Source organism: Centroberyx gerrardi, chromosome 16, assembly GCF_048128805.1.
Source record: "Centroberyx gerrardi isolate f3 chromosome 16, fCenGer3.hap1.cur.20231027, whole genome shotgun sequence".
Lineage (NCBI taxonomy): Eukaryota > Metazoa > Chordata > Actinopteri > Beryciformes > Berycidae > Centroberyx > Centroberyx gerrardi.
The window spans coordinates 9959716-9985472 of NC_136012.1; the positions used below are offsets into that span (position 1 = coordinate 9959716).

The 25757-nt window shown below is 43.9% G+C and overlaps 1 protein-coding gene across 2 annotated transcripts in view; it reads left to right on the top strand.

Moving 5' to 3' along the window:
• dock2 (dedicator of cytokinesis 2) overlaps positions 1-22828 on the top strand; it is a 95905-nt gene extending 73077 nt beyond the window's left edge. For both annotated transcript variants that reach the window (XM_078288966.1, XM_078288967.1), the window contains exons 27-51: positions 3397-3495; positions 3695-3789; positions 5529-5607; positions 5759-5859; positions 6220-6278; positions 6418-6566; positions 6966-7051; positions 7820-7976; positions 10147-10187; positions 12282-12372; positions 13697-13807; positions 14488-14577; positions 15616-15720; positions 16409-16550; positions 17222-17303; positions 17504-17588; positions 17845-17931; positions 18174-18350; positions 19270-19353; positions 19556-19693; positions 20322-20449; positions 20636-20843; positions 21175-21280; positions 22021-22169; positions 22453-22828. In XM_078288966.1, coding sequence (XP_078145092.1) covers positions 3397-3495; positions 3695-3789; positions 5529-5607; positions 5759-5859; positions 6220-6278; positions 6418-6566; positions 6966-7051; positions 7820-7976; positions 10147-10187; positions 12282-12372; positions 13697-13807; positions 14488-14577; positions 15616-15720; positions 16409-16550; positions 17222-17303; positions 17504-17588; positions 17845-17931; positions 18174-18350; positions 19270-19353; positions 19556-19693; positions 20322-20449; positions 20636-20843; positions 21175-21280; positions 22021-22169; positions 22453-22515 — 2712 coding nt within the window. In that variant the 3' untranslated portion in view covers positions 22516-22828. The remainder of the gene's footprint in view (positions 1-3396; positions 3496-3694; positions 3790-5528; positions 5608-5758; positions 5860-6219; positions 6279-6417; positions 6567-6965; positions 7052-7819; positions 7977-10146; positions 10188-12281; positions 12373-13696; positions 13808-14487; positions 14578-15615; positions 15721-16408; positions 16551-17221; positions 17304-17503; positions 17589-17844; positions 17932-18173; positions 18351-19269; positions 19354-19555; positions 19694-20321; positions 20450-20635; positions 20844-21174; positions 21281-22020; positions 22170-22452) is intronic.
• Positions 22829-25757: the final 2929 nt, after the last annotated feature.

Here is a 25757-nt window from a genome sequence, read left to right on the forward strand (position 1 = left end):
GAAGACATACTTGGTTTAATCAGGCTTTTGATGAGGCATGATGGATAGAGATTCCTTAGTCAAGTTTTATTTTAGGTAAAACCTCGGGATGGGACACCGAGGCTTTGCCTGCTGTGACAGTGTGATGCAAGGTGTCAGTTTAGCAAGAAACAGTCGACAAGGAGGATATTGAGAGCGAAAGGGCTCTATTGGGATGGAAGGGGTGTTTAGTTCTTTAGTTACTTCTAAAAGCCATATTATGACAAAACCTAATGAATAAAAAAAGAAAGGGCTATATTGATGTCAGTATGGAGGGATGTTGAGGGATGATATAGACTTTATAGTCCATCTGATGAAAGGATTTGTATTGTATATGTATGTTAAAACTTCTCCATCACTTTTAATGCATCTTAAGTGCATGTTTTATATGTCATTATAAATGTTATCATAACAATAGCATGTCGTACACATGAGTTACTGGTGTATTACAACAAAATACATGTTCTCCCTACAGGACGACTCTCCCAGGCTGTAATTCTGTCAGAGTTTGATATCTCATTTGGGAATGGAGCTCCTCACATGCACTGTACATGCATTTGTGATTATACGTGAATGTTTTATCCCCCGACAAAAGGCAGCGGGGCGGGCAGCGGCGTCACACTAAATAGATCTCCCCGCCCGTTCGGGGACGAAACCGCGTGATCAGGAAGCGAGAGGGAAAAGAGGGGAGGGAAGAGAGGGAAAAGAGGGGAAGAGAGATTAAAGAGGGGAGTGTGTTGACAGGGTCTCTGGTGTCATGCTCCACCCAGGGGGGGCGAAACCTGCGGTGCGCCGAGCTCTCGTACACACACACACTCTCCCAATTAGAAATTTATGTAATGCAGATTACTGACAGAAAATGACTGTGTGAGGAGGGGGAGGAGAGAGAGAGAGAGAGAGATTGAGAGTCTGTGTGATTGTGTGAGAGAGAGTGCGAGAGAGAAATCTTCAAATATGTCTGATAGACTGTTGTGAGAGTGTATCAGAGTACTATGTGTGTGTGTGTGTGTGGTTTTGTCAGAGGAAGCCAGTGTTTGACTGGAGATTGTTAAAGACTAACCCTTCAGGCGACTCCAGTCTCACTAAACACATGAGGGCTGCTTGCATCCGCGGAATATCAATCTGTGTGTGTGTGTGTGTGTGTGTGTGTGTGTGTGTGTGTGTGTGTGTGTGTGTGTGTGTGTGTGTGTGTGTGTATGTGTGACTTTAACTTAGCTTTAAAAATGATGCACAGAAGGTATGTATTAGTGAACATATGTGTTTCGATTAGAATGCAGGCAAGGACAAACACACACACACATACACACACACACACGCACACACACTCACTCACACTGCCCATTTTGATCAGAGGAGAGCCGTCAAAAATTCAGATGCAGTTCATCTTTCATCTTCAATTAGCCATCCATCACCTCTCTATCTTTTCCTCCCTCCATCTCTCTCTCTCTCTCTCATCTTCCCCTCTTCTGCCACCAAGCAGAGATGGAAAGAAAAGAACCCAGAGAGAGAGAGAGAGAGAGAGAGAGAGCTAGAGGAAGAGTGAGAGAGTCACAGAGAGACATTAGAGAAAGGTTTGCTGGGAGGAGAAATAGGTAATTTTACAGACACAAGAGTGTTCACGGAGAGAAGTGACTGAGAGAGCAACATCAGACAAACAGATGGAGGGCATGGAGGGATGGAGGGATGGAGGGAGGGTGGGAAACAGTGCTTAACAATAAGGGGAGAAGAGAAGGAAGCGATGTTCTGCCGTGATTGGAGGTTGATGAATAGGGCCGGCAGCGGGCTGAACACAATGTCCTCGCTCGCCGGTCTCAGGAACGAGGATCCTGTATGAAGTCTGAGAAATATCGACTGCCTCGCCGTCCACGCCACCTCGGCGGCGTCCGCGCTGATGCCGGTTTGATGCGTCACGCCTACAAATCACGCCCTCCATCGATCTCGCGTCCGCTTCTATTCCCCTATCCTGTCCACTTCTGGTCATGTCTGTTCAGTTTTGTCCTCTTCTGCTCTGCTCAATTCTCCTCTACTGCCCCTCTTTCCTTCCCTCTCTCTTTTCACCTCTTGCCCCCCCCTCTGGATCTGGAGAGGTTAGCGTTAACATCTCCACGGATTTCCTGTTTTAATCCAGCTCAGGGAGTTTTCCTCGGCATAAGTAGTTTTCACACACGCTTAGCTGTAATTTCTCTTGAAATGCGTTGAAGGTTGGTTTTTTTTGCCTACCCTCTTCCTCCAGCTCTCTTTCTTTCTTTCTATACTCCCTGGTTTTACCCAGTACTTCTATTATAAAGGTGCTACGTGTAGCATGTTAAACATCAATATGTCATTGTCAAATTAATTGTGATAAATTGGTATAATTTACTGGAAACAAATGAGACCATAGTCGAGATGACTGGTAGCCTACCAGCAATTGAATAGATGTTGATATGACAGTCTGCAGTGTTGAAAACTTGTGTAAATACAGCACCAACATGAACGTTGAGACGACGTTTGTAGTCGTCCATAGCTGCTGCCTGCATCGTTTTGTGAAATCAGGACATACATATCTTTCTGATATGAGTTCAAAACTGTTTCCAAAGCTGTTTTGGAAACAGGCCAGTTTGGAAACAATTCTGTTGCAACAAGGATGTTGTCACTTGTCCCCCTCTCTGGTGTTTTCTCTTTTTTTTCCGCTTTTCTGAAGAGGATAAACATGTTGGAAGTGATTTTTCCATCTGCCTTTCAGTCCTTCCTCCATCTGCCATTGCCAGAAACACTGAAAGCTTTAGCTCTGTTTGTGCTGGAAGAACAGTGACCTCTTCCTGTTTTGTGCCATAAAGCGATGTCGTTTTGTGCCGTCAATAATTTCTTTGAAATCCCACCTGGTGGCACACAATGTAAAATGTCGTGTTGATGCCAACAGAGGCTGCCAGTCTTCTTGGTAATGGTCGCTAATTATACCAATCTCTCAAAACCAATGTGGTAATGATTTATTGATGTAAATACACATAGCACCTTTAAAAATAACACTATCTCTTAACCATTTTCCTTGTTTGTGGGAACTGCCTTCTTGTCCCATGTCCCATAGGAAATATGTGATGCTGGTCATGCTCAAATGTTCAGTCTTACCATTTAGACTGTGGCACAGGTCCGCAGGTCACAGAACTGTCTGAATCGTTTCTACGCTACTTTTTTTAAGGCAGGCCGAGAGAGACATGGTGCAGCAACAAATTACCTTGGGAGATTTAATTTCCAAGGCTTGTAATGTATGCCACTCAGGATAAGAGCGGCTGCTCAATGCCCAAAATGTAATGGTGTTGTCGCCATCTCCTACCCCCCCCATCCCCCACACCCCCAACCCTCCCTCTCTCTCTGTCTGTCTGTCACTCTCTCTCTCTTTAGTCCAGGGTGGTAGCCTGTATGACAGCTATCCTCAGTCAGATGGACGACCGTCACTACTCTACATACATAGAAACCTTCACTGGCACCTCCGATCTAGTGGTAAGTGCACACATATATATATACACACACACACACACACGCCTCCAGACCTGTGTCAAATACACAATATACAGTACATATATGTTAATACATCAACAAGTTACAAATGCATAGCAAGTAGTAGCTGTCTTCCTCACCAGCTCTCTTATCACACCATCACATATGAACATCCTCCTTGCCTTGTGTTTTTTTACTGCAGGACTTCCTGATGGAGACCTTCCTGCTCTTCAAGGACCTGATAGGGAAGCATGTCTATCCCTCTGATTGGATGGCCATGATCATGGTACAAAACAGGTACCATAATGCACACACACACACACACACACACTACACACACCCTACAGGGCTGCCATCCATTCATGCCATCCATATTCTATTCTGTTGACAGTTGTTGATTGCAGTCCAGACATGAGGTAATTTGCTAGACAATTTCTACACTGCTGTCAGAACTATTTAAAAAAGTTACGAGCGCCTAATAACTTTATAAAATGTTTTCCTTTTTTTTTCTAATTTCTGTCCTCTTACAAGTACAGAAATCTGACAGGCAATCCAACAAGGCTTGTCCACTTAAATTCATCAGTTGCGTTAAATCTTCATTTTAAGAAGCTCTAGTGGCGTGATACAAGCATTCTTACACTGCCAAACTATTTATGACATTTTCTCAACTTTATGTTTCCAGGGAAGTTTGACTGAACATGCATGCTGGTTTTCAGCCCTCATACAGTTAAACACATTCACACCTTGGAGATTCCCAGTACAACCAGTCTTCTACTGCAGTTTGCCCACCCAGAATTTCCCAGTCGGTCCAGAATTTTGAACCACCAACCTCTTGGTCCCAAGCCCACTTCTCTAACCTCCGTGGGTCTCAACTTCCCCGCTGTGTTTATCAAAGTCTGATGTGTTATGAAGTCATATTAAGGCAGGAGTGACCTTCTGTCGGGCCCACAAGGCATGGCGGTTTTGCCCTTTAAAGGATTGTTGATGTCTGCAGTGACTTGTGCATCCACACACACCCGGGCGGGGATAAGTCAGAGAGATAGTAAAGCTGGGATCAAGGCTGGGACGACGAAAAAAAAGGCTGATGTGACCGGATGTGTGTGTGTGTGTAGGGAAGTGGAGGAGGGAAAGCTATGCGTGTGTTTGTGATGGAGAGCAGGTTATCTGTGTGTGTATATGTGCGTGCATGTGTGTTTGTATGTGCCTGTGTGTTTCTGTACGTGTAGGTGGGTAGGTGTGTGTGTGTGTGTGTGTGTGTGTGTGTGTGTGTGTGGTGCGCACGCAACTGACAGAGCTATCAAGTGGCTAAAGCTGTGTCAGACAGCGACAGAGCGAGAGAGAGGAAGGCAGACGGGAGAAAGTGAGAATGAGGCGGAGGAAGAGACAGAGAGGATGATAACGAGAGGCTGTAGACTGGGGTGAGGGGAGCGATGGGCAGATAGAGAGAGAGAGAAACTCTCCACTGAAAAGAAAATGAGAGAAGGAGCAGAGGGAGAGGGAACGGCAATTGGCTCGGGGATAGCAATGACGGATAGATAGTGTTGGGGCAGAAACAGATTGGGAGCAAGCTCACTACGCAGCTAAACTTCCTCTCACACCTGCACACTATCCATACTGTGCTAAATTATCATGTAATGCCTTATTCTATCACTTTGACAGAAGTTTTGAATCCAAAGCAATCCAGACAGTCTTGCCTGAAGTAGCAGCAGACACAGCTATGGAACTGCAGCAGCTGTCACAGCAGGAAAATAGCATTTGTGAACCATTTGAAATTCCCATCTTTTAATGCCTAGACATTACTTTCTTTCTTTTTTTTTACCCAAAAGTGGTTTTGTTTTTATTAATAATTCATCGACGGTCCAACGACTGTATGAGCAAGTTATTTTTTGCATCATTTGATTCTGGTGCTATATCATCAGCATTCATTTCCATTTCACTTGATTCAGTGCTACATTACTTGGTTTGCATATTTGGTGTGTGTGTGTGTGTGTGTGTGTGTGTGTGTGTGTGTGTGTGTGTGTGTGTGTGTCCATTAGAGTGTTCCTGAGAGCCATCAATACATATGCTGACACTATGAACCGCAAGTTCCTAAATAACGACGACTTTGAAGTGCAGGTCAGTATGTGTGTGTGTGTGTGTGTCTCTAAATACAAGGTCTACCTCATACTGACATTGCCCATTTATTGCCTGTGCTGCTTAACATGGTTCCCCATTCTGTCACTTGCATCTACCATCATCCGTTTCCTCTCTTTTCCTTCCTCTCTAGTTGTGGAATAACTATTTCCACTTGGCGGTGGCGTTTATTACCCAGGAGTCTTTGCAGCTTCAGCATTTCTCGCCGACCAAGAGGAACAAGATCCTAGCCAAGTGAGAGAAAGGCGATATAATCGCTCCTTATTTAGCTCACCTACTCTCCCTTGCTCTAATGAAACGCTCAGTGATTTCTATTGTGGCCTCAGCGTTATTGTTTACCCACCCACCTCCTATTAAAACTGTGTGCTGCCTATGGATAGACATTCAATTTAGTTGGGGCAGATTAGTGCAGCATCATCTTTCCCATCGGGCCATTCACTTTTAGAGAGAGAGATTAACATTATTGATCGAGACATTGGTCCTAAACCAAGGAGTTGATTTCTTTCTCTCTTTTTGTCTGTTCCTGTATCTCTCTCTCTCTCTCTCTCTTTCTCTCTCTCTCTCTCTCTCTCTCTGTGTCTCTCTCTGTCTCAGGTATGGAGATATGAGGAGACTCATTGGTTTTGCCATACGTGACATGTGGTACAAACTCGGTAAGAAAACAATCTAGTTCATGCAAATGTGGCTGGTTCGCTGCTTCTCTGTTTGGATAAGGATAGTCACATGTTTTTGTGTGCATGTTCGCACATATCTGTGTGTGTGTGTGTGTGTGTGTGTGTGTGTGTCTTGCAGGCAGCCACAAGATCTGTTTCATCCCTGGCATGGTGGGTCCCATCCTGGAGATGACTCTGATCCCAGAGGAGGAGCTGAGGAGGGCCACCATCCCCATCTTCTTCGACATGATCACCTGCGAACACACACACTCCGGGAACTTCCACAAGGTAAAGATTCACAGAGACACACTCTCATACACACACACACACACACATAGAAACATGCAGGAATACGTTACTCGGTCACAAACGTGCACTGACACACCCATAGAAGAATTCACATGCATAGACACACATGCACAAATACAGCCATACACATAACTAACAGCGATGGATGTACATACACTTTTGATGACTGTGCACACACACACAAACACACTTGCACACAAACACTGGCATACACTTAAAAGGCGCTCACCCATCGATTACCTGTGACATTGCACATAAAAGTAAAAAAGCCACCTTAATTATGCTTGCATAATTGATCCCTCCTTCTCTTCTACCCCTTTTTTGCTTTCTCATCTCCCTCTGCCCTTTCTCTCCCCCTCTCTCTCTTTTTCTCTGTAGTTTGAGAACGAGATCATTCTGAAGTTGGACCATGAGGTGGAGGGCGGAGGAGGGGATGAGCGATACATGCAACTGCTGGAAACCATGTAAGCCGAGTATTAGTATCCACCACAATGATACCTTCACCCATTTCACAGCAGCCAGTAATGCTTGATATAATATGAAATAATTAGGGATGGGACGAGATGCTTATCTCACAACACAGTTTGTTATACGATATGAGGTTCACAATTCGATACAACCACGATGCGATGTAATGAATAGAAGTTCAATGACAACAACTCGTGCAGAATTATGTTTATTTCTGAACCACAAATCTTTCTAGCGATGTAAACAACAATTTAAAAATGTCATTACAAAGTGCAAATAATATAATATCGATGGAGAGCTTGATGGAGAGAGAATTGTGATGGTCAAGCTGTCTCATTTGTGATTACTACAGCAGAATAAAATGTAGCTAATATTGCGATTCATTTTTCTGCCCCATGACACATATTGGCACATTTTTGGCGCATCCCATCCCTATAAATAATACTTAATTTACACACCAATACCTAATAGTTAAAATGATTGCATTGCAAAAGCACTGTACAAAATGATACAAATACGGATCAAACCACCATATCTGGACGCACATGGGCTTTCCTATCATGTGAATGAAGTAAAAATACTTAGGAGAGTGGACTGCCTGCTCTCTTTTAAAAGAAAAACTTCAATCTTGACAAACAACATTACACATTTTGTGATGTCAACTTCAGCGATACTTTCACCGAACTTGTCAAAATTGAAGGGGTTGAATATCAGTACAGAATCCTCTCGGCCGCGCTTGTTAACTTCTCGATCCTATCTGCCAGCCTGCTGGAGTGTGCGGCCGAGAAGCTGTCGCTGAGGCCGGAGGTGGAGCACTTCGTGGCCCTGGTGAAGGGCCTCCTCGTCCGTCTCCTCGACTACCGCACCGTGATGAGCGACGACAGCCGCAACAACCGCATGAGCTGCACCGTCAATCTTCTGGTAAGTCCCTCCTCCTGGGAAATGCACAACAATGAGCCAGCTGAGCTCTCCTCGCAGTATCCAAAGGGAAAATACCAAATGCCAGCATAGGAAATATACAGCAGGTGTCTTAACACACGACCAAAACAAACAATTTGCCATCGCATACATTCTGCATGTATTGGGGGAACATTAACATATTTTGTTGATGGCGGTGGAAAACGCTCTCAGGTGCCGCTCCACAAACTCCCATATGCTCTGCATCTGAAATGCTTCACCGTGGATTTACATTTATTGGCACTAACCTTGTGTTTCATCTACTTTGTAGTTGTACTATCAGACTTCACAGAGTAGAGGAGCTGATCTCACACACACACACACACACACATCAATAATCTCATTCATAATTAAAAGATTATTCCTAGAACAGACCTTCTATGCGAGTTTGGTCCATACAGATCTCGATCAATAATCTCACCCCTACCAAAGGAGCCAAACTGATTGAAGAGTGATTCATTATGAAACACTGATTTTATATCTTGTCTTTCATGCCAAGTTCTTTTTTTTCCCTTTTTTCCCTTTTTTCCCCTTTTAATTTTCGTGCTGATTGATCTAAAGGAAAAGATTCATCCTTGTGTCTGGTGTGTGACTGTTTGCACAGGGTTGCATCAGCCCCTGTCTGTTCCACATCCTTTCTTTTATGTGATCTCCTAATCAGATTCTCCCCCACGTTATTCTTAGATTTAGTAACGGATCACATAGCCACCATAAGATCATCTCCACCGCAGATCAAATCCCATAATTCATCCTCCATACTCTTCCTTGTTGAATCTCTGCTTTTTTTTTTTGTTTTCTTCGAATTCCTTCCTAGAATGTTTATTTTTGAAGACATTTCTGAGACATAACCGTTTAGGAGGGTCAATTAATGATAAGCAGATGTGAGTTTGTGTTTTGCAGCCTGTGATGGGTTGGTCTCCCCAGAGGAAGATGGGCTCCTGGCGCATGGCAGGGGTGTTTAGCCTGTAGACTTTGGTAGCTGCCCATTAGCTATTCTCTCTCAGTTGTTTGGATAACTAAAAATCCCTACTGCGGGCTGGCAGGCTTTAGCATGCTTTCTTATCCATGCACCCCAGGCTAGGCTCAGCGAGGGAATACACACATACGTGGACACACACGCACACGCACCCACACACAATTACACATGTACTTGCTATGCTTCCTCTTGCAGAAGCACACAGAAACACACGTGTGGCACACGCGTGCAGGCGTATGCACGTGTGGCACACACGCACATGCATACACACAGACACACAACAGTCTGGCATGCCCTCTCATCCGCTAACCTCAGGCTAAAGGCTTTCCAGTATGACTTTGGCTTTCCAGGGATTCATTCAGCTGCTCACAGAAGCCCGCTGCCATTGTAGGCATCACTTCCTACATATCGGATGGTAAATTATTCACACTATATTGCTGTGTGATGGCTGTAATGGGGATTTTGAAGCAGTTGCCACTGTGGTCTAATGGGTCAGTTAGGGATGATGCACAGTAGCCGAGAGTTGTCTAATTCAAAGGACGGTATCAAAGGCTGCTACTGAAGTGTCTTTAAAATGCATTGATACAAACAATGGGGTGTCTGTTCTTTGCAAAATATAAAGCAACACCATTTTAATATGCATATGTTTTGTCCTCACTGAGTGGATCACAGTAATTGAGCTTGTTTTTTATATATTTGTGTGTGTGTGTGTGTGTGTTCCTGTGTCTGTTGGCTCATGCTGGTGATGGGAGGTGGGGTTACATCAGGTCGTTCCACTCCTCCGTTCTCAGAAGATGTCATTAAACTTCATTAAACTGGGAATTTGTGCTGCTTCACTAGCACATGCGCATGCACACACTCCCACACATACGCACCCTGCAGTCTGAGGCATACACTATACCACACACACACACACACACACAAACACACACATACACACACACACACACAGACATACACTCAAGAGCACAGCCACAAACACACAAAACTTACAACCATTCCACAAGCCTCACTCTGAAAATAATTTCTTTCTCTCTTTCTCCTTCTCTATCTCTCTCTCTCTCTCTCTCTCTCTCTCTCTCTCTCTCTCTCACTCTCTTTCACGCACACACAACATACACACAAAGACTCCCACTAACACAACTTCTCTTTTTTCAGAACTTTTACAAGGACATCAATCGCGAAGGAATGTATATCAGGTATGTATGTACTGAGTCTCCACATATTGTACATTCAGACAGTGTATGCCTATGCTTTGTGTGTATATGCATGTGTGTGTGCCTCAATGTGTGTACATGCATGCGTGCGTGGTTCCATAATCTGACAAGGGATTATATGAGTCCTGCTGAATTAATGTCAAAATCCACAGGATCAGCCCTTGGTCTGACTGCAACATGTGCATGAAGAGAAGGAGGGAGAGCAGGGAGAAAAGAGGGAGATGATGGGAGCGAGAGAGGTGGAGAGATAGAGGGAGACAGTAAGATGGCAGGAGAGAGAGAGAGAGAGAGAGAGAGAGAGGAGGGAGGGAAGGGCTGGTTGAAAAACAAGTAGAGATTCTGTCCAGACCCACAGCGCATTTTTAGACATAATTAGTTATCAGTTTGTTTGAATGGGATCTCTGCTCTCTGGCTCCCTAGTTGATCAGCTGCCTTCATCTCTTCTATGGAGAATACACTAATGTTAGGCTTCTTGACTTGCTAATTAATGTTAATAACTGAACCGCTTACAGCATATTACGAACATACATAGAAGCACTGCTTATACAACAATGTGCTTTATCATAAAATGCCAGAGTATGTGTTGTCTTACAGTCATAAACAGATTTAGCTATATTGCTATATGTTCCACCATATCACAGCAAGCAGTTGTGTGATGTAATCAAAACTAATTTGCATATGAGGAGAATTATGGGAGATTAAAGTTGCAGCTAAGGTGTTAAAATGAAATTTTCGCAATACTCCAACTTTTATTTCATTGTATTAATTATATAGTTCTCCATAAAGAACAGAGTGGATTTGAACAAAACCGCACCATGGCAGAGTGGCATAGCTCCCAGGTGTAGAGGAGTGAAGCGGCTCTCTTCCAGTTGCCTCTGGCTGTTGAAGACCACCGGCGCTGGTGAAAAAAAGACTGGGTCAGGCAGGGAAGTGGAGGAGGGGAGCGAGGGAGAGAGAGGTGACAGAGACGGTGAGAGAGGAGAGGGAGAGGGAGAGAGAGAGAGATGAGTAGATAAGAGTCGAGGGGTTAGTCAAACAACGAAAGTCAATAAGTAGATGGAGGCAGAGAGCGATGAAACAAGAGTTGGGGAAGCAGGACTGAGAGGGACGGAATGTTTGCTTTTTTCTTAATTCACACTGTCAACAGCACTCGGGATTGTCATAACCGATGGAGCTGGAAAGCAGGATCTGCAGCCAGGATGACATGTGACTGTGATTGAGTGGGTTAAAAGTGAGAGGAAAGAGATAGGAGGAGACGAGACGAGGTGCGAATGAGAAAGCGAGGCCGAGGCACGACGCGAACATTCAACGTTTAGACTGACAGAATGACTGATTGACCCGACGACGCTTCCACTCCGCACAGACAGACAGATAAATGCTCATTTAAAAACACCTAGGAGCCATTGTTTTCTTGTTTCATAAATAATCGATGTATAATGGGAAATTCCAGCCTCGGGCCCTCCGTGGCAAAAAAGTTTTAGTCAGACAGAGCGGAGATGGAGACAGACAGAAAGATCAAAGCTAAAAACAGAAACAGTGTAAAAGGGTAAAAGTCAGTTTGGTTCGCTAGGGTTCGATTGTTCCTGTTTTCCTCCCCGGCAGGCTTATAAAACATCCATGGGTTCCGAAACATCAGGCAGACATGAACACATCACTTTGCCATGCCATCAGTCATACCGCAATGGTTTATTCATAGGAACACGCTTGGTGAATTCTTATTTTTGTGCAGTTGTTTGTGTGTGCATATGCGGGTATGTGTGTGTGTGTGACAGCAGGGATGACTTTTCCATTTTGTGTGCACATCTGATGGTATGTATGAGTGTATGAAAATGCCTGTGTGTGTGTGTGTGAGAGAGAGAGAGATAGAGAGAGGGGGGGGGTGAGACACTAGGGATAAATGTTCCATTTGCAGGCCTTCTGCCACTGTTGGTTGGCATAATATTGTGATTGCCAATGCAGTTCAGTGTGCTGTTCAAGTTGTGTAACAGTGGCATCTAGTGGGGAAGTGTGTGAGCTGCATATTCAATTAATTTCACCTCTATGACCTTGTGTGTGTGTGTGTGTGTGTGGATACAGATACCTGTACAAGTTGAGGGACCTTCACCTGGATGGAGAGAACTACACAGAGGCAGCGTACACCTTGCTGCTCCACTCTCGCCTGCTCAAGGTAGGACACACACACACACACACACACACACACCCATGCACTAAATGAGATTGTGAATAGGGTCGTTTAACGCTGGACCCGGTGCCGGCCTCCTGTCTGCCTGATCACTTGTCTGTGGGAGTTTTTTATTGGTTGATAAATGGTCGCTACGACGCCGGCCTCCAAAATGATGAAGCTCTGAGGCTGGTTTATTGCATGGCATCGGCCACTGTGGCCGGATCACTATGGTGATTGATGCAATGTGTGTGTGTGTGCGAGTGTCTGTGCCATACATGTGTCTTGTCGCGCGTGTGTCAGTGTGTATCTGTGTCGGTGTGTGTGTGCGTTTGACCTCACTTTTCTCTTCATCTCTTTTATGGGACACTTAGAGGCTCACAGAGAGGGACAGTGGAATCGGGGCATCTCTTGCTCTCTCTCTCTCTCTCTCTCTCTCTCTCTCTCTCTCTCTCTCTCTCCCCTCTCTCTCTCTTTCCTATCTAGTATCATTACATCAAAGCAGTTGAACTCTAACAGCTTTTATAGTCGCCATTCATCTCCACTGTCAGCCCCGCCATGCCCAGTTCACACTAATGGAAAGAGCCAGCTGGAACACACAGCATGCTGTAATCCTCTTCCCCACTAGCCTAAGCAGCTAGCACAGTTCCAGCAATTAGACAGTCTACAACAGCATTCAGCCGTCATTATGGCCTAAAATCATTTTTGCTGCATTGGCTGCGGGACAATTTGTATATGAATTTTTTTTTTTTTTTTTTATTATTCAACAACAGAAGGAGCATAAAAAGATCACCAGTGACCTATCACACAATCCCCGCATGCAGAATGTACCATCCACAAATGAAAGGAAAAGATCTGCAAATAACATTCATCCCAGTTAGCATCTGGCTGCTGAATTCAGTGTAGGATTTCATTATGTCCTTCTATTGTTGTGGTTTCTAAGCGAATTTTGTGTAATTTCATATAATAATTGGATGAACTATTATCTAATTTCTGTGATGAATGGGCATTGTACTGTCTGTTTTTGTGCACTGCTGGGTCTCTATGTGTAAGGCAAGCGTATGTGCTAATATTGATTTATTATAACAAAGGAAAAACTCTGTCAGTTCACTTTTAAGTCCTTCACCTCCCCTAATCTTAAGATCTGTTTCAACACAATGACAAATGGGACAGCAAAAAGCAGGCGGCGTGCTGTTTTTTTTCTTTTCTTTTCTTTTGTTTGTTTCAACAATATTAAATCGTCTAAACTCCCACTCGTATCTCACTTGTATTGTACTCTCTCTGTCCTTCCCTCCGTATCTCTCTCTCTTCCTTCCCCTCTCCATCCCAGTGGTCAGATGATGGGTGCAGCCCCCAGTTCGAGTTCCACGGCTCCCAAACCCAGCGGCAGCTGAAAGAAACGCTCTACGACACCATCATCGACTACTTTGACAAGGGCAAGGTCAGCGTGCCTTTACACTGTGTCGTACATACATGGTTAGAATAAATGGATGCTACATTCTGAAGTTAGTTCCTCTGAAATGTATTAGTTTCTCTTTCCTAGACACTGCCTACGGTAAGTAATGTGGTGGTTTTTCAAGTGTTGATCAGGACCCAAAAATGGGTCGTAGACACTCTGGAGAAATGATTTACTTTAGCTGTGAAAAGTATTTGGCAGGACAGTTAAGATATGATTTTGCTAATGGTGTATTGACACAGCTTTCTAAATTACGTGCAGCAAAAGGTAAACAGAGCAAAACACTGTAGGCAAAATAAATCCTCGACTTAGGGCAAAACAAAAGCCCATGAAATCAATATGTGTTGCACAAACTTAGTTCAAAATTTTTCCACTTTCCGATTCTGTACCTTTTAAGGAATAGATGATGTTGCGTACGCGCTGTCATACTGCCTGCGCAGTATATGAAAGCATCATATTCATTTGTTATTCTCCATGAGCACGTTCTATTCTCTGTAGCAGTGATAGAGATATTTCCCTCCACTCTCCAGAGAGCTGAAAACAGAGACGATTCACAAGATGAATTTCCGCCATGACAGCTGTGGATTTATTAGCAGATGGTGTAATGAAGTTCACTTTTGTTTCTTTTCCTTGGTGTGTGTGTGTGTGTGTGTGTGTGTGTGTAGATGTGGGAGGAGGCCATTACTCTGTGTAAGGAGCTGGCTGAACAGTATGAGAACGAGATCTTTGACTACGAGCTGCTCAGCAAGAGATTGGTAATGCATGACAAACTCAAACGTCCATATTTATCCACACATTAATTATGATTTCACATTTACTTTTCGCTGCCTTCTCCCCTGAGCTCCCCGCATGGACTTTTGCTCGAGTTCGAGGGAAAGTTTGAAGAAAAGGACGAGAATTCAGGCGATCTATTAATGTTGTTGATTGCAGCATCGTAGCTCAATTCCAGTGCAGCCTCGTTTACTGAACCCTCAATAAATTTGAGAGATCTATTGCCACCTACAGCCAGATTATTTCCTTGGTGTTGATTAAATGACACCGGTCAGATTGGTGGGTTTGGTCATACCTTCATAAATTGTATTTTGTTCCTAATATGCAGTTTTTACACTAAATTAGTCATCTGTACTCAAACATTACCAAAAATTCAGCACACCACTATTTTGCACCCAGTTCCAGTCACCCATGCTTCAAAATGAACAATTCCTTGACACTTAAGATCCTTTTTTTTATTTTTTCAAATCCAGTTCTAGTTTTGGATTCCCTAATTACCATATGACCCCGAATATGTGCTTTCTTTATGCCAATCATGAGCAGCTTCAAACTCTCTCTGACTCCTCTTACTTTGTCCTCTCAATCACTCTTTCTGATTCCTTCATCTCTCGCTTTGAGTGATCAGGAGTGATTCCCTCCATACCCAAATCTCAACTTCTGGTTCGGCACCATCCTCTCCTCTGTCTCCCCTTCACTCAACTATTCTTTTCCCGTCCCCAGAGAGAATTACACACTTCCCAACAATGGGAAAATCTTTCTCTCACACTATATGTGTTCGGCAGCGGTTGTCTCGCTAATGCTGAATTTATGTGGTTATATAAATGACAGACATTACCCTTGGATGGTGTGCGCTTTATCTTTTTCTCAATCTATCACCCTCAAAGGCCCAGCATTCTGCTGAGGGTGGCATTGTCATTGGCACTGGCTGATAAAACTGCTATGGCTGCACAGTGCATAACTGAAAATCTCCCCTCATATCTCTCTCTCTCTCTCTCCCCCTCTCTCTCTCTCTCTCTCTGCAGGAGAAGCAGGCTAAGTTCTATGAGAACATCATGAAGATCTTGAGGCCTAAGCCAGACTACTTTGCAGTGGGCTACTATGGACAGGGCTACCCTCCCTTCCTCAGGGTTTGTATGATGATCACTGTTTGTGGGGAATGGAGAGTCAGACAAGACAAAATCTCTTTTTAAGAATATCACACTTTTCTTAGAATAGGAAACATAGGAAACACAGAAACACACAGACTGATTATACACACAAATTGACAATGACTCCCTTCCTTTCACAGTGGGGTCCAAGAATCCTTTTTTTCCATTGTAAGCAATGAGGCTGAGACATGAAAAATTGTAGCAGTGGAGATGTTCCTGAACACACCAACTAGATAGTTGAAGGAATGGGACATAAAGTACCATCAGGGAAAACTGGATCTGTGGATTTCAGCAGCAGAAATGGAATATTCCAGTGTTTATAGCTGTCTCAGTTATCGGGTGTGTTAATCTGCTGTGGTAATGAGTATAAAATACACAGCTTATGTGTTGCTAAGACAGACAGATACACACACACTACAGACACACTTTTTTAGGATAACGTAGTGAGTAGGGCTACTCTCTTTCAAGTGGACGACCCAACTTCAGGCCCCCTTGTTGGCAAGCATTTCCCTTGAGCAAGACATGGATCCCTAGCAGCTCTAGTGGGACTGTTCTGTCGGAGGACATCAAGTGGAAAAATAATTCCCCTATGGCGATGACAGGATAAAGTACCACTTCATTGTTTTATAAATATTATTAACTCCAGTCCATTTTCCCATGGGTTCAGAACAAGGTGTTTATCCACCGCGGTAAGGAGTATGAGCGCAGGGAGGACTTCCAGAACCAGCTGATGAGCCAGTTCCCCAGCGCCGTGCGCCTCAACACCACCACCATGCCAGGGGACGACATCAGGCACTCCCCGCTGCAGTGTATCCTTCAGAACACACACACACACACACACACACAAAAAGTCTTAAAGTAAATTATCTAATTTTAAGGCCTTAAAAAGTTATATTATGTATTTATTTTATTGGTCCCTTATTAGATGTATTCATTTTTTCACCATGTTTGTTGTGACAAGTTTATTTTTTGAAGGCAGAGTTGGAAGGTAAAGCAAACAAAATAAGGCAAATGGCGTGACAAACAATGTGACTGGCAGCAGTGTTGATTGCATTTTCATAAGCTGTATTATATTACTGCCACTTACAGTTGGTCACAGTAAGTTACTGGATGTCATGTCCCTAAACATTAAAATGGTCTTAAATTCAACTGACGGCAGTATTAAAAGATCTCAACATGTCTTTCTGAAATCTGCAGATTCCCTTTTAAATGTTTCAGAAGCATGTATTAATATTGCAGAGGATTTGCCAGTCTTTGCATTTGCATAATATGTCCACAGACAAACAAAAGCAACACTAGCCAACCCACAACAACAAAGGTACACACACACAAGTAAACATGCTTAAAGCCCAATCTCTTGAACATGGACACGTCCCTTAAGCACACAGAGGCTTTGCACACACACACAGACGGGGATGGAGCGATATTCTCCATCATGTGGTTCTGTAGCGATGCTGTCTTCCTGAGCCCGCTGCACCAGATATCCAGTGTTTCACAGTGCAGCCTGTCCTCGAGATCCCCCCGCGCCTCAAGAACAAACCTGTCCCTGACCAGATTATCAAGTCAGTGCCAACAAATCTCTCCGTTTACTTCATACAGTTTCCATCAAGTTAAATATTGGTGTGGCTCTAAACAGCCTTATGTCATATTTTTGCCATTTCCCCCTCTCGTAGTAAATGATTTCTCTCCTCTTCTCCCTCTTTGCCTCCGTTGTTTGCCTTTCTCCTCCGTCTCCGTCCCCCTCTCCCCGCGCCATGTGTAGCTTCTACAAGTCCAACTACGTGCAGCGCTTCCACTACTCCAGACCTGTGAGGAAAGGACCTGTGGACCCCAACAATGAGTTTGTTGTGAGTTACTGCCTTCAATTTAAGTTTTCAAATGGATAGAGCAAGAGTTATGGCAATAGGGCCAATGAGACCCATTCAGAACCCATATAAGATATTAGATTTAAGGCATGAGATGAAGTATCAGATTCTGAAATAAGTACCTGGTAAGGTCGCGGATTCTAATATAAGATGAGTTATGAGATTCTGGTCAAAGTATTCACATGTATGCTTTTTAACTGTTATCCCTCTGTTTTCTCTTCCCATCCCTCTGCTTTAGTCTATGTGGATCGAGCGCACAACCTTCACCACCGTCTATAAGCTGCCAGGGATCCTGCGCTGGTTTGAGGCCACTGACATGAAACATGTAAGTTGGTGTGAGTGTGTCTACCTCCATGTCTGTCTCTCAGTCTGTTGTTTGACCTGTATCTACCGCCTTAGATGTGAGTTAGTGCCTCCAGTGTAAAGTCCTCCCTGTCTCACCTCTACTGACTCACTACCTCCTTCCTATATTTTTCTCCGTCTTCCCTTCCCGATCTCTCACACCTCTCCCTTCTGCCCTTCCTCTATCCTCTTCACTCCCGTTCTCCTTCCCTCTGCCCCCCCCAGACCACCCTGTCTCCACTGGAGAACGCCATAGAGACCATGGAGTCCACCAATGAGAAGATTCTGACCATGATTAACCAATACCAGGCCGACTGGAGCCTTCCCATCAACCCCCTCTCCATGCTGCTCAACGGCATCGTGGACCCGGCCGTCATGGGCGGCTTTGCCAAGTATGAAAAGGTCAGAGGTCAAGGACACACCCGCCTCATAGCTCCACATAATGATATACAGAAGTTTTTGGATAGTGAATTTGGTCTTTTTTGCTGTTGACTAATCTACACTGTACTATTAAATATAATAAAAGATGAACATGAGCTTAATGAATATCATGTAAATCTTTGATAGTGGGCCTTTATTTGCCTCCTTGTTAAACTATGTCAAAAGACTGACTGTCCCGACTGGTTTTATTGCTGAAAATACATCATATTTGTTTTATTTTATGATAGTGTAAGAAGGGTAGAGGTCACACAAAACTACCCATTCCATCATGTTTACAGCATCCATCTCGAGTTTGCACTTCCTTTGACTTTCTTTGAGTATTTCTCAATGACCTCCATTTTAGTGAAGTGAAAACAGTCCTTGTCGGTGTGTGTGTGTGTGTGTGGAGTTTTGACAGGCACTATATACTCCTCTGATAGCTGTAAGACAATGATTCACCATCTAAATTCGATGCTTTTCATTTTCCTGTGAAGAATCTTTGACCCTAGACTTTGAAATGGATAAAGTCGCTTGAGCTAAAGATGCGTCTCCTTTCTCTGAGACTCCTCATCTCTCCCGATGTCTTGACTTTAATCCTGTTAATATCATATATCCATATCACCTACTCAGGCACTTCATGATCAAAGTCTAATTCTGCCGTCCAAATGACATTAAATGCAATGAAACGGTTAGTCTGGTCTCTTCATAAGCCTAAATATCATTACTGTTCACCCCTCAAACGCCATTCAATGTAACCGTATCCCACGTAGGATGAGATCAGAGCGCTTTAAAACTGCATATGCAGGTGGAAAATTCAGTTATTAATTTACAAACTGCCTGAGCAGGTGAAAATTATAGCCGTCATTTATTAAAGTCGTTTTTAATATTTCCTCTGTGCCAGGCGTTCTTCACCGAGGAGTACGTTCAGCAGCACCCGGAGGACAGAGATAAACTGCTGCGCCTCAAAGACCTCATCGCATGGCAGGTACTGAACACACACACACACACACACATGCACACACACACTGTACGTTCTTGTTTTATGTTTGTGAGGACGTTCTACTGACTTACATCCGTCCTCAGACACCTAAACATAACTTAGCACTCACCGCTGCATGCCTAATCCCACCATAAGCTTTACACTGACCATAAATACACGCAATAACACAGAACCTTTGTATTTATAGATCCCATTACTAGGTGGGGGGATCTCCCTCCACGGGAAGAGAGTGACCGACGACCTGCGTCCGTTCCATGAGCGCATGGAGGAGTGTTTCAAACAGCTGAAGAAAAAAGTGGAGAAGGAGTATGGAGTGAGAGAGCTGGTAAGAACACAGAGAGAGAGAGAGAGAGAGTGAGAGAAGCTGGGGAGAAAGAGGGGGATGAGAGTTTACTGAAATGTGGCGCCTCTCCGTAATCCTACACATGTTCTCTCCTGCAAGGCTGGACACACACAGTAATTAAAGTGCAAATGAGCTGACCCGGGCCAAATTTTAAGATCAAAGTGCTCCGCGAAAGCCTTTGAGAAAAGCTTTGATTTGGGATTTGTACCCAGATCCGCCTCCGCAACCAGAACTGGGTTTGGACGAGCTAATTGGGGCTAAATATGGTCATTATCTTGTAACTCGGGTCTCCCCGGTCAGGAGAGATTACACTAATGATGAATAGGAGTGATGGTGTTATGGTCTATGTTGTAGAAACTTTTGCCATTCTTGCATGCTCTAATGCATTCTGTTTCTCCTGTAATTCTCCCATAATGATGATGATGTCTTTGCTTTAGATAGAAGCTCCATTCACTTTCACTATCTGCTATAAGAATTTTCTTATTCTCCAGAACTTTCCTTTGACATATTGTATTGTCCGCCTCTGTCTTTCTCTCTCTCTCACCCTCTCTCTCTCTCTCTCTCTCTCTCTCTCTCACTTTCTTGTCCGTCTCTCATCCCTCGCTCCTAGCCGGACATGGATGAGAGGAAGTCCACTCGTCCTCGTTCCATGCTGCGCTCCATCCGTCAGTCCATCATCTCCATCTCCTCGCTGCAGGGGTCCGAATGTGGGACTCCCACCAGGTCCCACGCAGACAGGTAACACACACACACACACACACACTGTTTCCTGACCCACCCATATACAGTCCTCTGGCCACAACCTTTTGCTATTGTATTAACTTGCCGTTCTTGATTTTTGATAATCACCATTGGACTCTCTTCCTCTATTTCCTACTTCTTCTCCCTTCCTCCCTCCCTCCCTCCCTCCATCCCTCCTCCCAGGGACCTCCCCCCGGACTCCCCGTCCCCCCGCACCCCCACCCTGCAGCGCTCCAGTGGCAGCTTGAGCGTAAGCGCGGCGGAGGAGGGGGTGGTGATGGTGGCCGACGGGGAGGTCAGACTGAGGAAGAGCAAGAAGAAGAAGAAGAGGAGCAGCATGATCTTCATCACCGAGGAGAGAGAGAGGACGAGCACGCTGGACTGCAAGCGGGTGAGAGCGGGAGGGAGGGAGGGAGACAGTGGGATGGAGAGGGAGGGAGGGAGGGAGGGAGGGAGGGAGGGAGGGAAGTATGACGAAAAGGGAGAGAGATGGCAAATTGGACTGAAAATGGGTGAGAGAGAAAGTGAGAGAAACTGGAAGGACGTATACAGTGATACAGTTTTGAATATTTGTGGAAGCATTAATGTTGAGATTCTTCCCTTCCATATGACTGAACCCATATTCCTGTCCTCTTTATTGTCCTTGCTGATCATACTGATTGTGACTCTGACTGTAAGCCCAGGCTAGTGAGTGTGAGCTTGTGATCTCTGTCTCCCTCTAGCTGTCTAAGAAACAGGAGTTCCGCAGTGACACCAACCTCGCTGAGCCCAACCAAGGAAATGTGTCTTTGACCAGCGCCAACTCCAGATCCCTGCCTGCTATCACAGGTGACAAACACACACACAAACACACACACCGCTGCTGTCAAATGCAAACATTGTAACTCTGATTTCTGATTTTTCTTTTTTTGGTATTTGAAATGGATGTTTACATCATTCATATTCTGATTAAGTTTAACTTAATGACCCAAGGGCCCACAAAACTGACTATATAAAGAAAGGTTTTTGTCCAACAGCAGCCCTCCCACAACACAGACACACACACACACACACACACCACAGGCCAATGTGGGAACATGTCTTTGAAGCTTAGTAAAAAATATCTCAGGGGAATGTTGCAATAGTGGCTTGCCCCAACACAAACTAAAGCAAATCTAATGTAAGTGGGAAAATAAGTGAGTAATCTCCTCAGTAGTCATTTTTCAGAACTGGCCTACAATTTGATGTTTTACATTTCATTATCTCAATTAAATGAACTAACGTTTCAAAACCTAGCAGCCGACCTTAATTCACTGATTCTCCGCTGGCACGCCGCCATCTTGGACCAAACCAGCTGAGCCAGCATTCACTGTCGTGTTAATACATTACCTCTGATTAGCAAAGCTGACTACAGGCTCCGGGGGATTTACTGTGCATACACAAAGTGCCACCAGCGTTGCAAAAAAACACGCTGTACAACAGTGGAACAGCTGTGAGAGCTCAAGCAGCAATGAAATATTGGTCTGGATGGACTTGGAATGAACGGAGGTTTCACTGTACAGTATACCAACACTCATTTCCGTCCATAGGTCTGTCCTTGTCGGTGGTGGGGGGGGCCGAGGAGGCGGACACCCCCAGAGCCAGGAGGGACAGTAAGAGCATGTCCGTCTGTCTGACCTCCGACCGGACCGCAGACAGACGCTCCAAGGGCGTCATCAACCTCCTCTTCAAGTCTAAGGTAGAGGAAGAAGATCAGGTTCACATTCAGGGATCAGTACTGACCTGAAGTTCATCAGCAACATTAGTAGAGATGAAAATGTAAAAGATCAAGATTGTATTTGAACATTTCTGCAGCAACAAACTTTTCCATATGAAGATAAAGGACACAGGTTCAGAAATTAACACACAGCAAAAAGTAACTTATCTCTTTTACATGCATTAGACACAGTTTAAAGCATACAATATATAGCTATAGTATATTTACTGTGTGTGTGTGTGTGTGTGTGTGTGTGTTCCAACAGAGCTCCAAATCAGAGGATGTGAAGTCTGGTGATGCAGCCAGAGACAGTGCCAATCATTTCTGATATCCATTGTTGACACACTATGCATTTTCTTTTTTACAAATGTGTTGAACACGAACATACAGCCAAAATCAAAAATATTCACTCGTTCACTTATTCAGCCTGTCTCTCAGTCTCAGGATTATGTTTGCCTTAATATCATTTTACCTATCAATAAAGGCTATTTTTGTTGACTGACCTTTTGCCAGTAATTTAAATGCTTCCCAATAAAGCTAAATGCCACCTACCAGCTTTCAAATCAACTCAGCTTCTACAAGAACGAGCAAACACAAACCATCCTGTTGACATGCCTGATTAAAAAGCATCTTGTTATACAGTTTTTGGCATTCATGTGATTGATAGAAACTAATGGGAAAATAACATAATTTCATGAAGCGCAGAGGTTCCCCCTGTCTTCACTTTCAACAAGAACACACTGCCAAAAACCCTTGGCGCGGATACAATAGATGGCACAGACAATGAAGTCCAATAAATTTAAATATAATGGGGTGCAACAAACAGTGGCAGCCTACAAATGGCACAACATCAGCGCAGCTTATTGTGATGGAGGCTGAATATACACAGACTATAAACAACATGATTTACCATGTTTCTCCTATCTGAATCATACAGTATATAGTGCATGACTCTAGTTTGAAACGAAAATAGCTTTATTTACCATCAGTTTTACTTTTCTATGAAATCTAGGACATTGAGACTAAATTTTACTGTATTCTGTGCAAAACAAAAAGACAATTGAAAATTCACAGTTGAGTGATTTATTGTGACTTCTAGTTTAAAGGATATTAGCTGATGCCATAGGAGTCAGCTGGTCTTCCTGGGATCCATACATAACAGACTTGAGAGAATGCTGCAAGGTAGTTTCTCAAGTCACTGAACACGGTGTGATTTATAATGTGTGTCGAGTTGTTCCCCAAAGAAACTGTTTTTCATGATTTTCCACTCATTGACTGAGATAATTCAATCTTACAGAGGGAAGCAGAAGAGTGTGAGCCATGAGAGAGCAGTCCTGGATAGAGCGGTCTGTAAAGGTGAAGGGGAATGTATACATGGCTCTCTGAAATAAACAAATAAAGACAAGTGGGCCAGCGCAGGAACACTCTCAAGCTCCTGGGCTGACTAGCAGATTTCCACTCTCCTCCCCCAGTAGGAGAAACCTTTCGGACCGAGGAAACCAGTCCTGTGGTGGAGCTTTAGTTCCTGGCTTTGCTATCTGACCCTTACTCTGTTAGATGGTGACTCCTTTGGATATGTCATAGTCCAAGTCCTGCATTTTAGACAGATGCTACTCAATCAGACCTGAATGGGGGATGTAAAGTCTTGGTGGTGTGCTCCAGCAGGGGGCGCTGATCTTTCAGCAGTTTGTGATGTGATGGTTTTTCTCCTCTGTGTGAAGTTAGGTCTCAGAGGTTGACTTTATTGATATTTTAATTAAAATATGAAGATCTTCGACTGTAAAAGAGCAGACGAGCTATAGTATATGATGAATAGAAATGAGTAGCTGAGTCAGTTCAATCAGTGGGGGAGTTAATGCATCATTTGCATTGATAAATAGTCATTATATTAGAAAATATAATTGTGAACTAGGCCATTTCCGTGATTTGTAGAGGAGAACGGATATCTCACATTTGCTCAGCCTTGGTTTCCTTCTCTCCTCTCCTCCATGTTCTGCACTGTGGGAGTGCAGAGAATCAGAGCGTGATTAAGGAGAATGGAGACATTTCTCCTCTCCCTTATTAAAATCCCCATTATCTGATGCCACACTGGCCGCCAGGTTTCCCCGGAGCCAATTTAAAGTTACAGAATAGCCTTTAAAAGTCATCTGTAAAACCCCGTACCGCAGCGCTCGCTGTCTGGCGCGTGGTTCCTCTGATTAAGCCGTTGCCCCCTGACCCGTGAGTCACGCAGGTGGTTTTAGCTCACACACGTCCGTCTCTGGGCCGCAAACACAGGAGGGGAGGGGGCTGATGGCATAACACAGTGATGTACAGGGAAGTGAAGCCGCCTGCATCGCATGACTGATCCACAAATCACTTCCCATCCAAAATACTTCCGTCTTGTCTAATTTGCAGATGACAGCCCACATCTCTACCCTTCTAGAAAATATATTTCCAGTGACTATGGACACCGCTGATCGAATTTTGACTAAACTTAAAGGAATGTTGCATCTCACCACCGCGGGAGACGGAGACAAGGGGAGTGTGGGGAGAAACACACACACAACAAAATCATGAGAATATTTGGGGAAGTCATTTACCATGACACTGCAAATTGCCATGTTTGAGATACGATCAATAATTGATTTGAAAACCTATCTATATTTTGGCTTTATTCATGACCCATCAGAGCTAAACACAGCTCTGTTTTGCTACAATGATTACAGGCCTTACAAATAGAAACCAACCGTCCCCACCCATTTGTTTTATTTAGATGTCATTTTGTTTGACAGTTTTTGTCCATTAGAATGTCTTTTTCTTTTGGTGCTTTTGTTTTCGGTGTTATCGTGGTTGGTATTCTTGGACGTCATTTGATTAGTGCTCATTGTCATTTTGATTGGTGTATTTGTGTGCTTTGATGTCATTTTGGTTGGTGATTTTATTTTGACTGACTTGTAGTATCAGTTGCTGTAGTTTGTAAATTTGAATGGTAATTTTGGATTTATTCTTTTTAAGTAGCCATGTTTTAAAGCGCTCACCTCGACTCTTGATGCAGGAACTCCAGTGTTCGACTTTAATTGAAGATTTTGGAAGCAGGTTGGAAAACGCCACTAGCAAACAGTTTTCAACCACATTTCTTTTTTTACAGCCTTTTTATGTAAACCAGCTGACATGGTGTGATGGTTATCAAGTGAAGCCATCTGTGGTGTAGTTGTTAGTGACTTGCACAACAGCCAGTGTGGTGTCTATAAACAGCCATGTGTCCCTGAGCACCGCTGAACACTGAACCCCTACCTGCTCGCTCATTTCCAGTCACTAGATACCAGTCTCAGATTAATGACGGCGTTATGTAAGGTGTAGTAATCTCCTGAGCCTTCACAGCTTCTCGCAGGCCTTTATGTGAGCAGTTTATTAGCCATCACTGTGGGGAGTTAATGAGCACATTTTCTTTTAGTGTGCTAGAAGTTGGAGAAACTAAAGAAACCAAAGGAATAACATGCAGACCAGTGACAAAGGTTCAGATTTTATTGAAATAAAAGCTGCAATGCTGAAATGGAAAACAGTTTTTGGAACTATCATTACCCATCA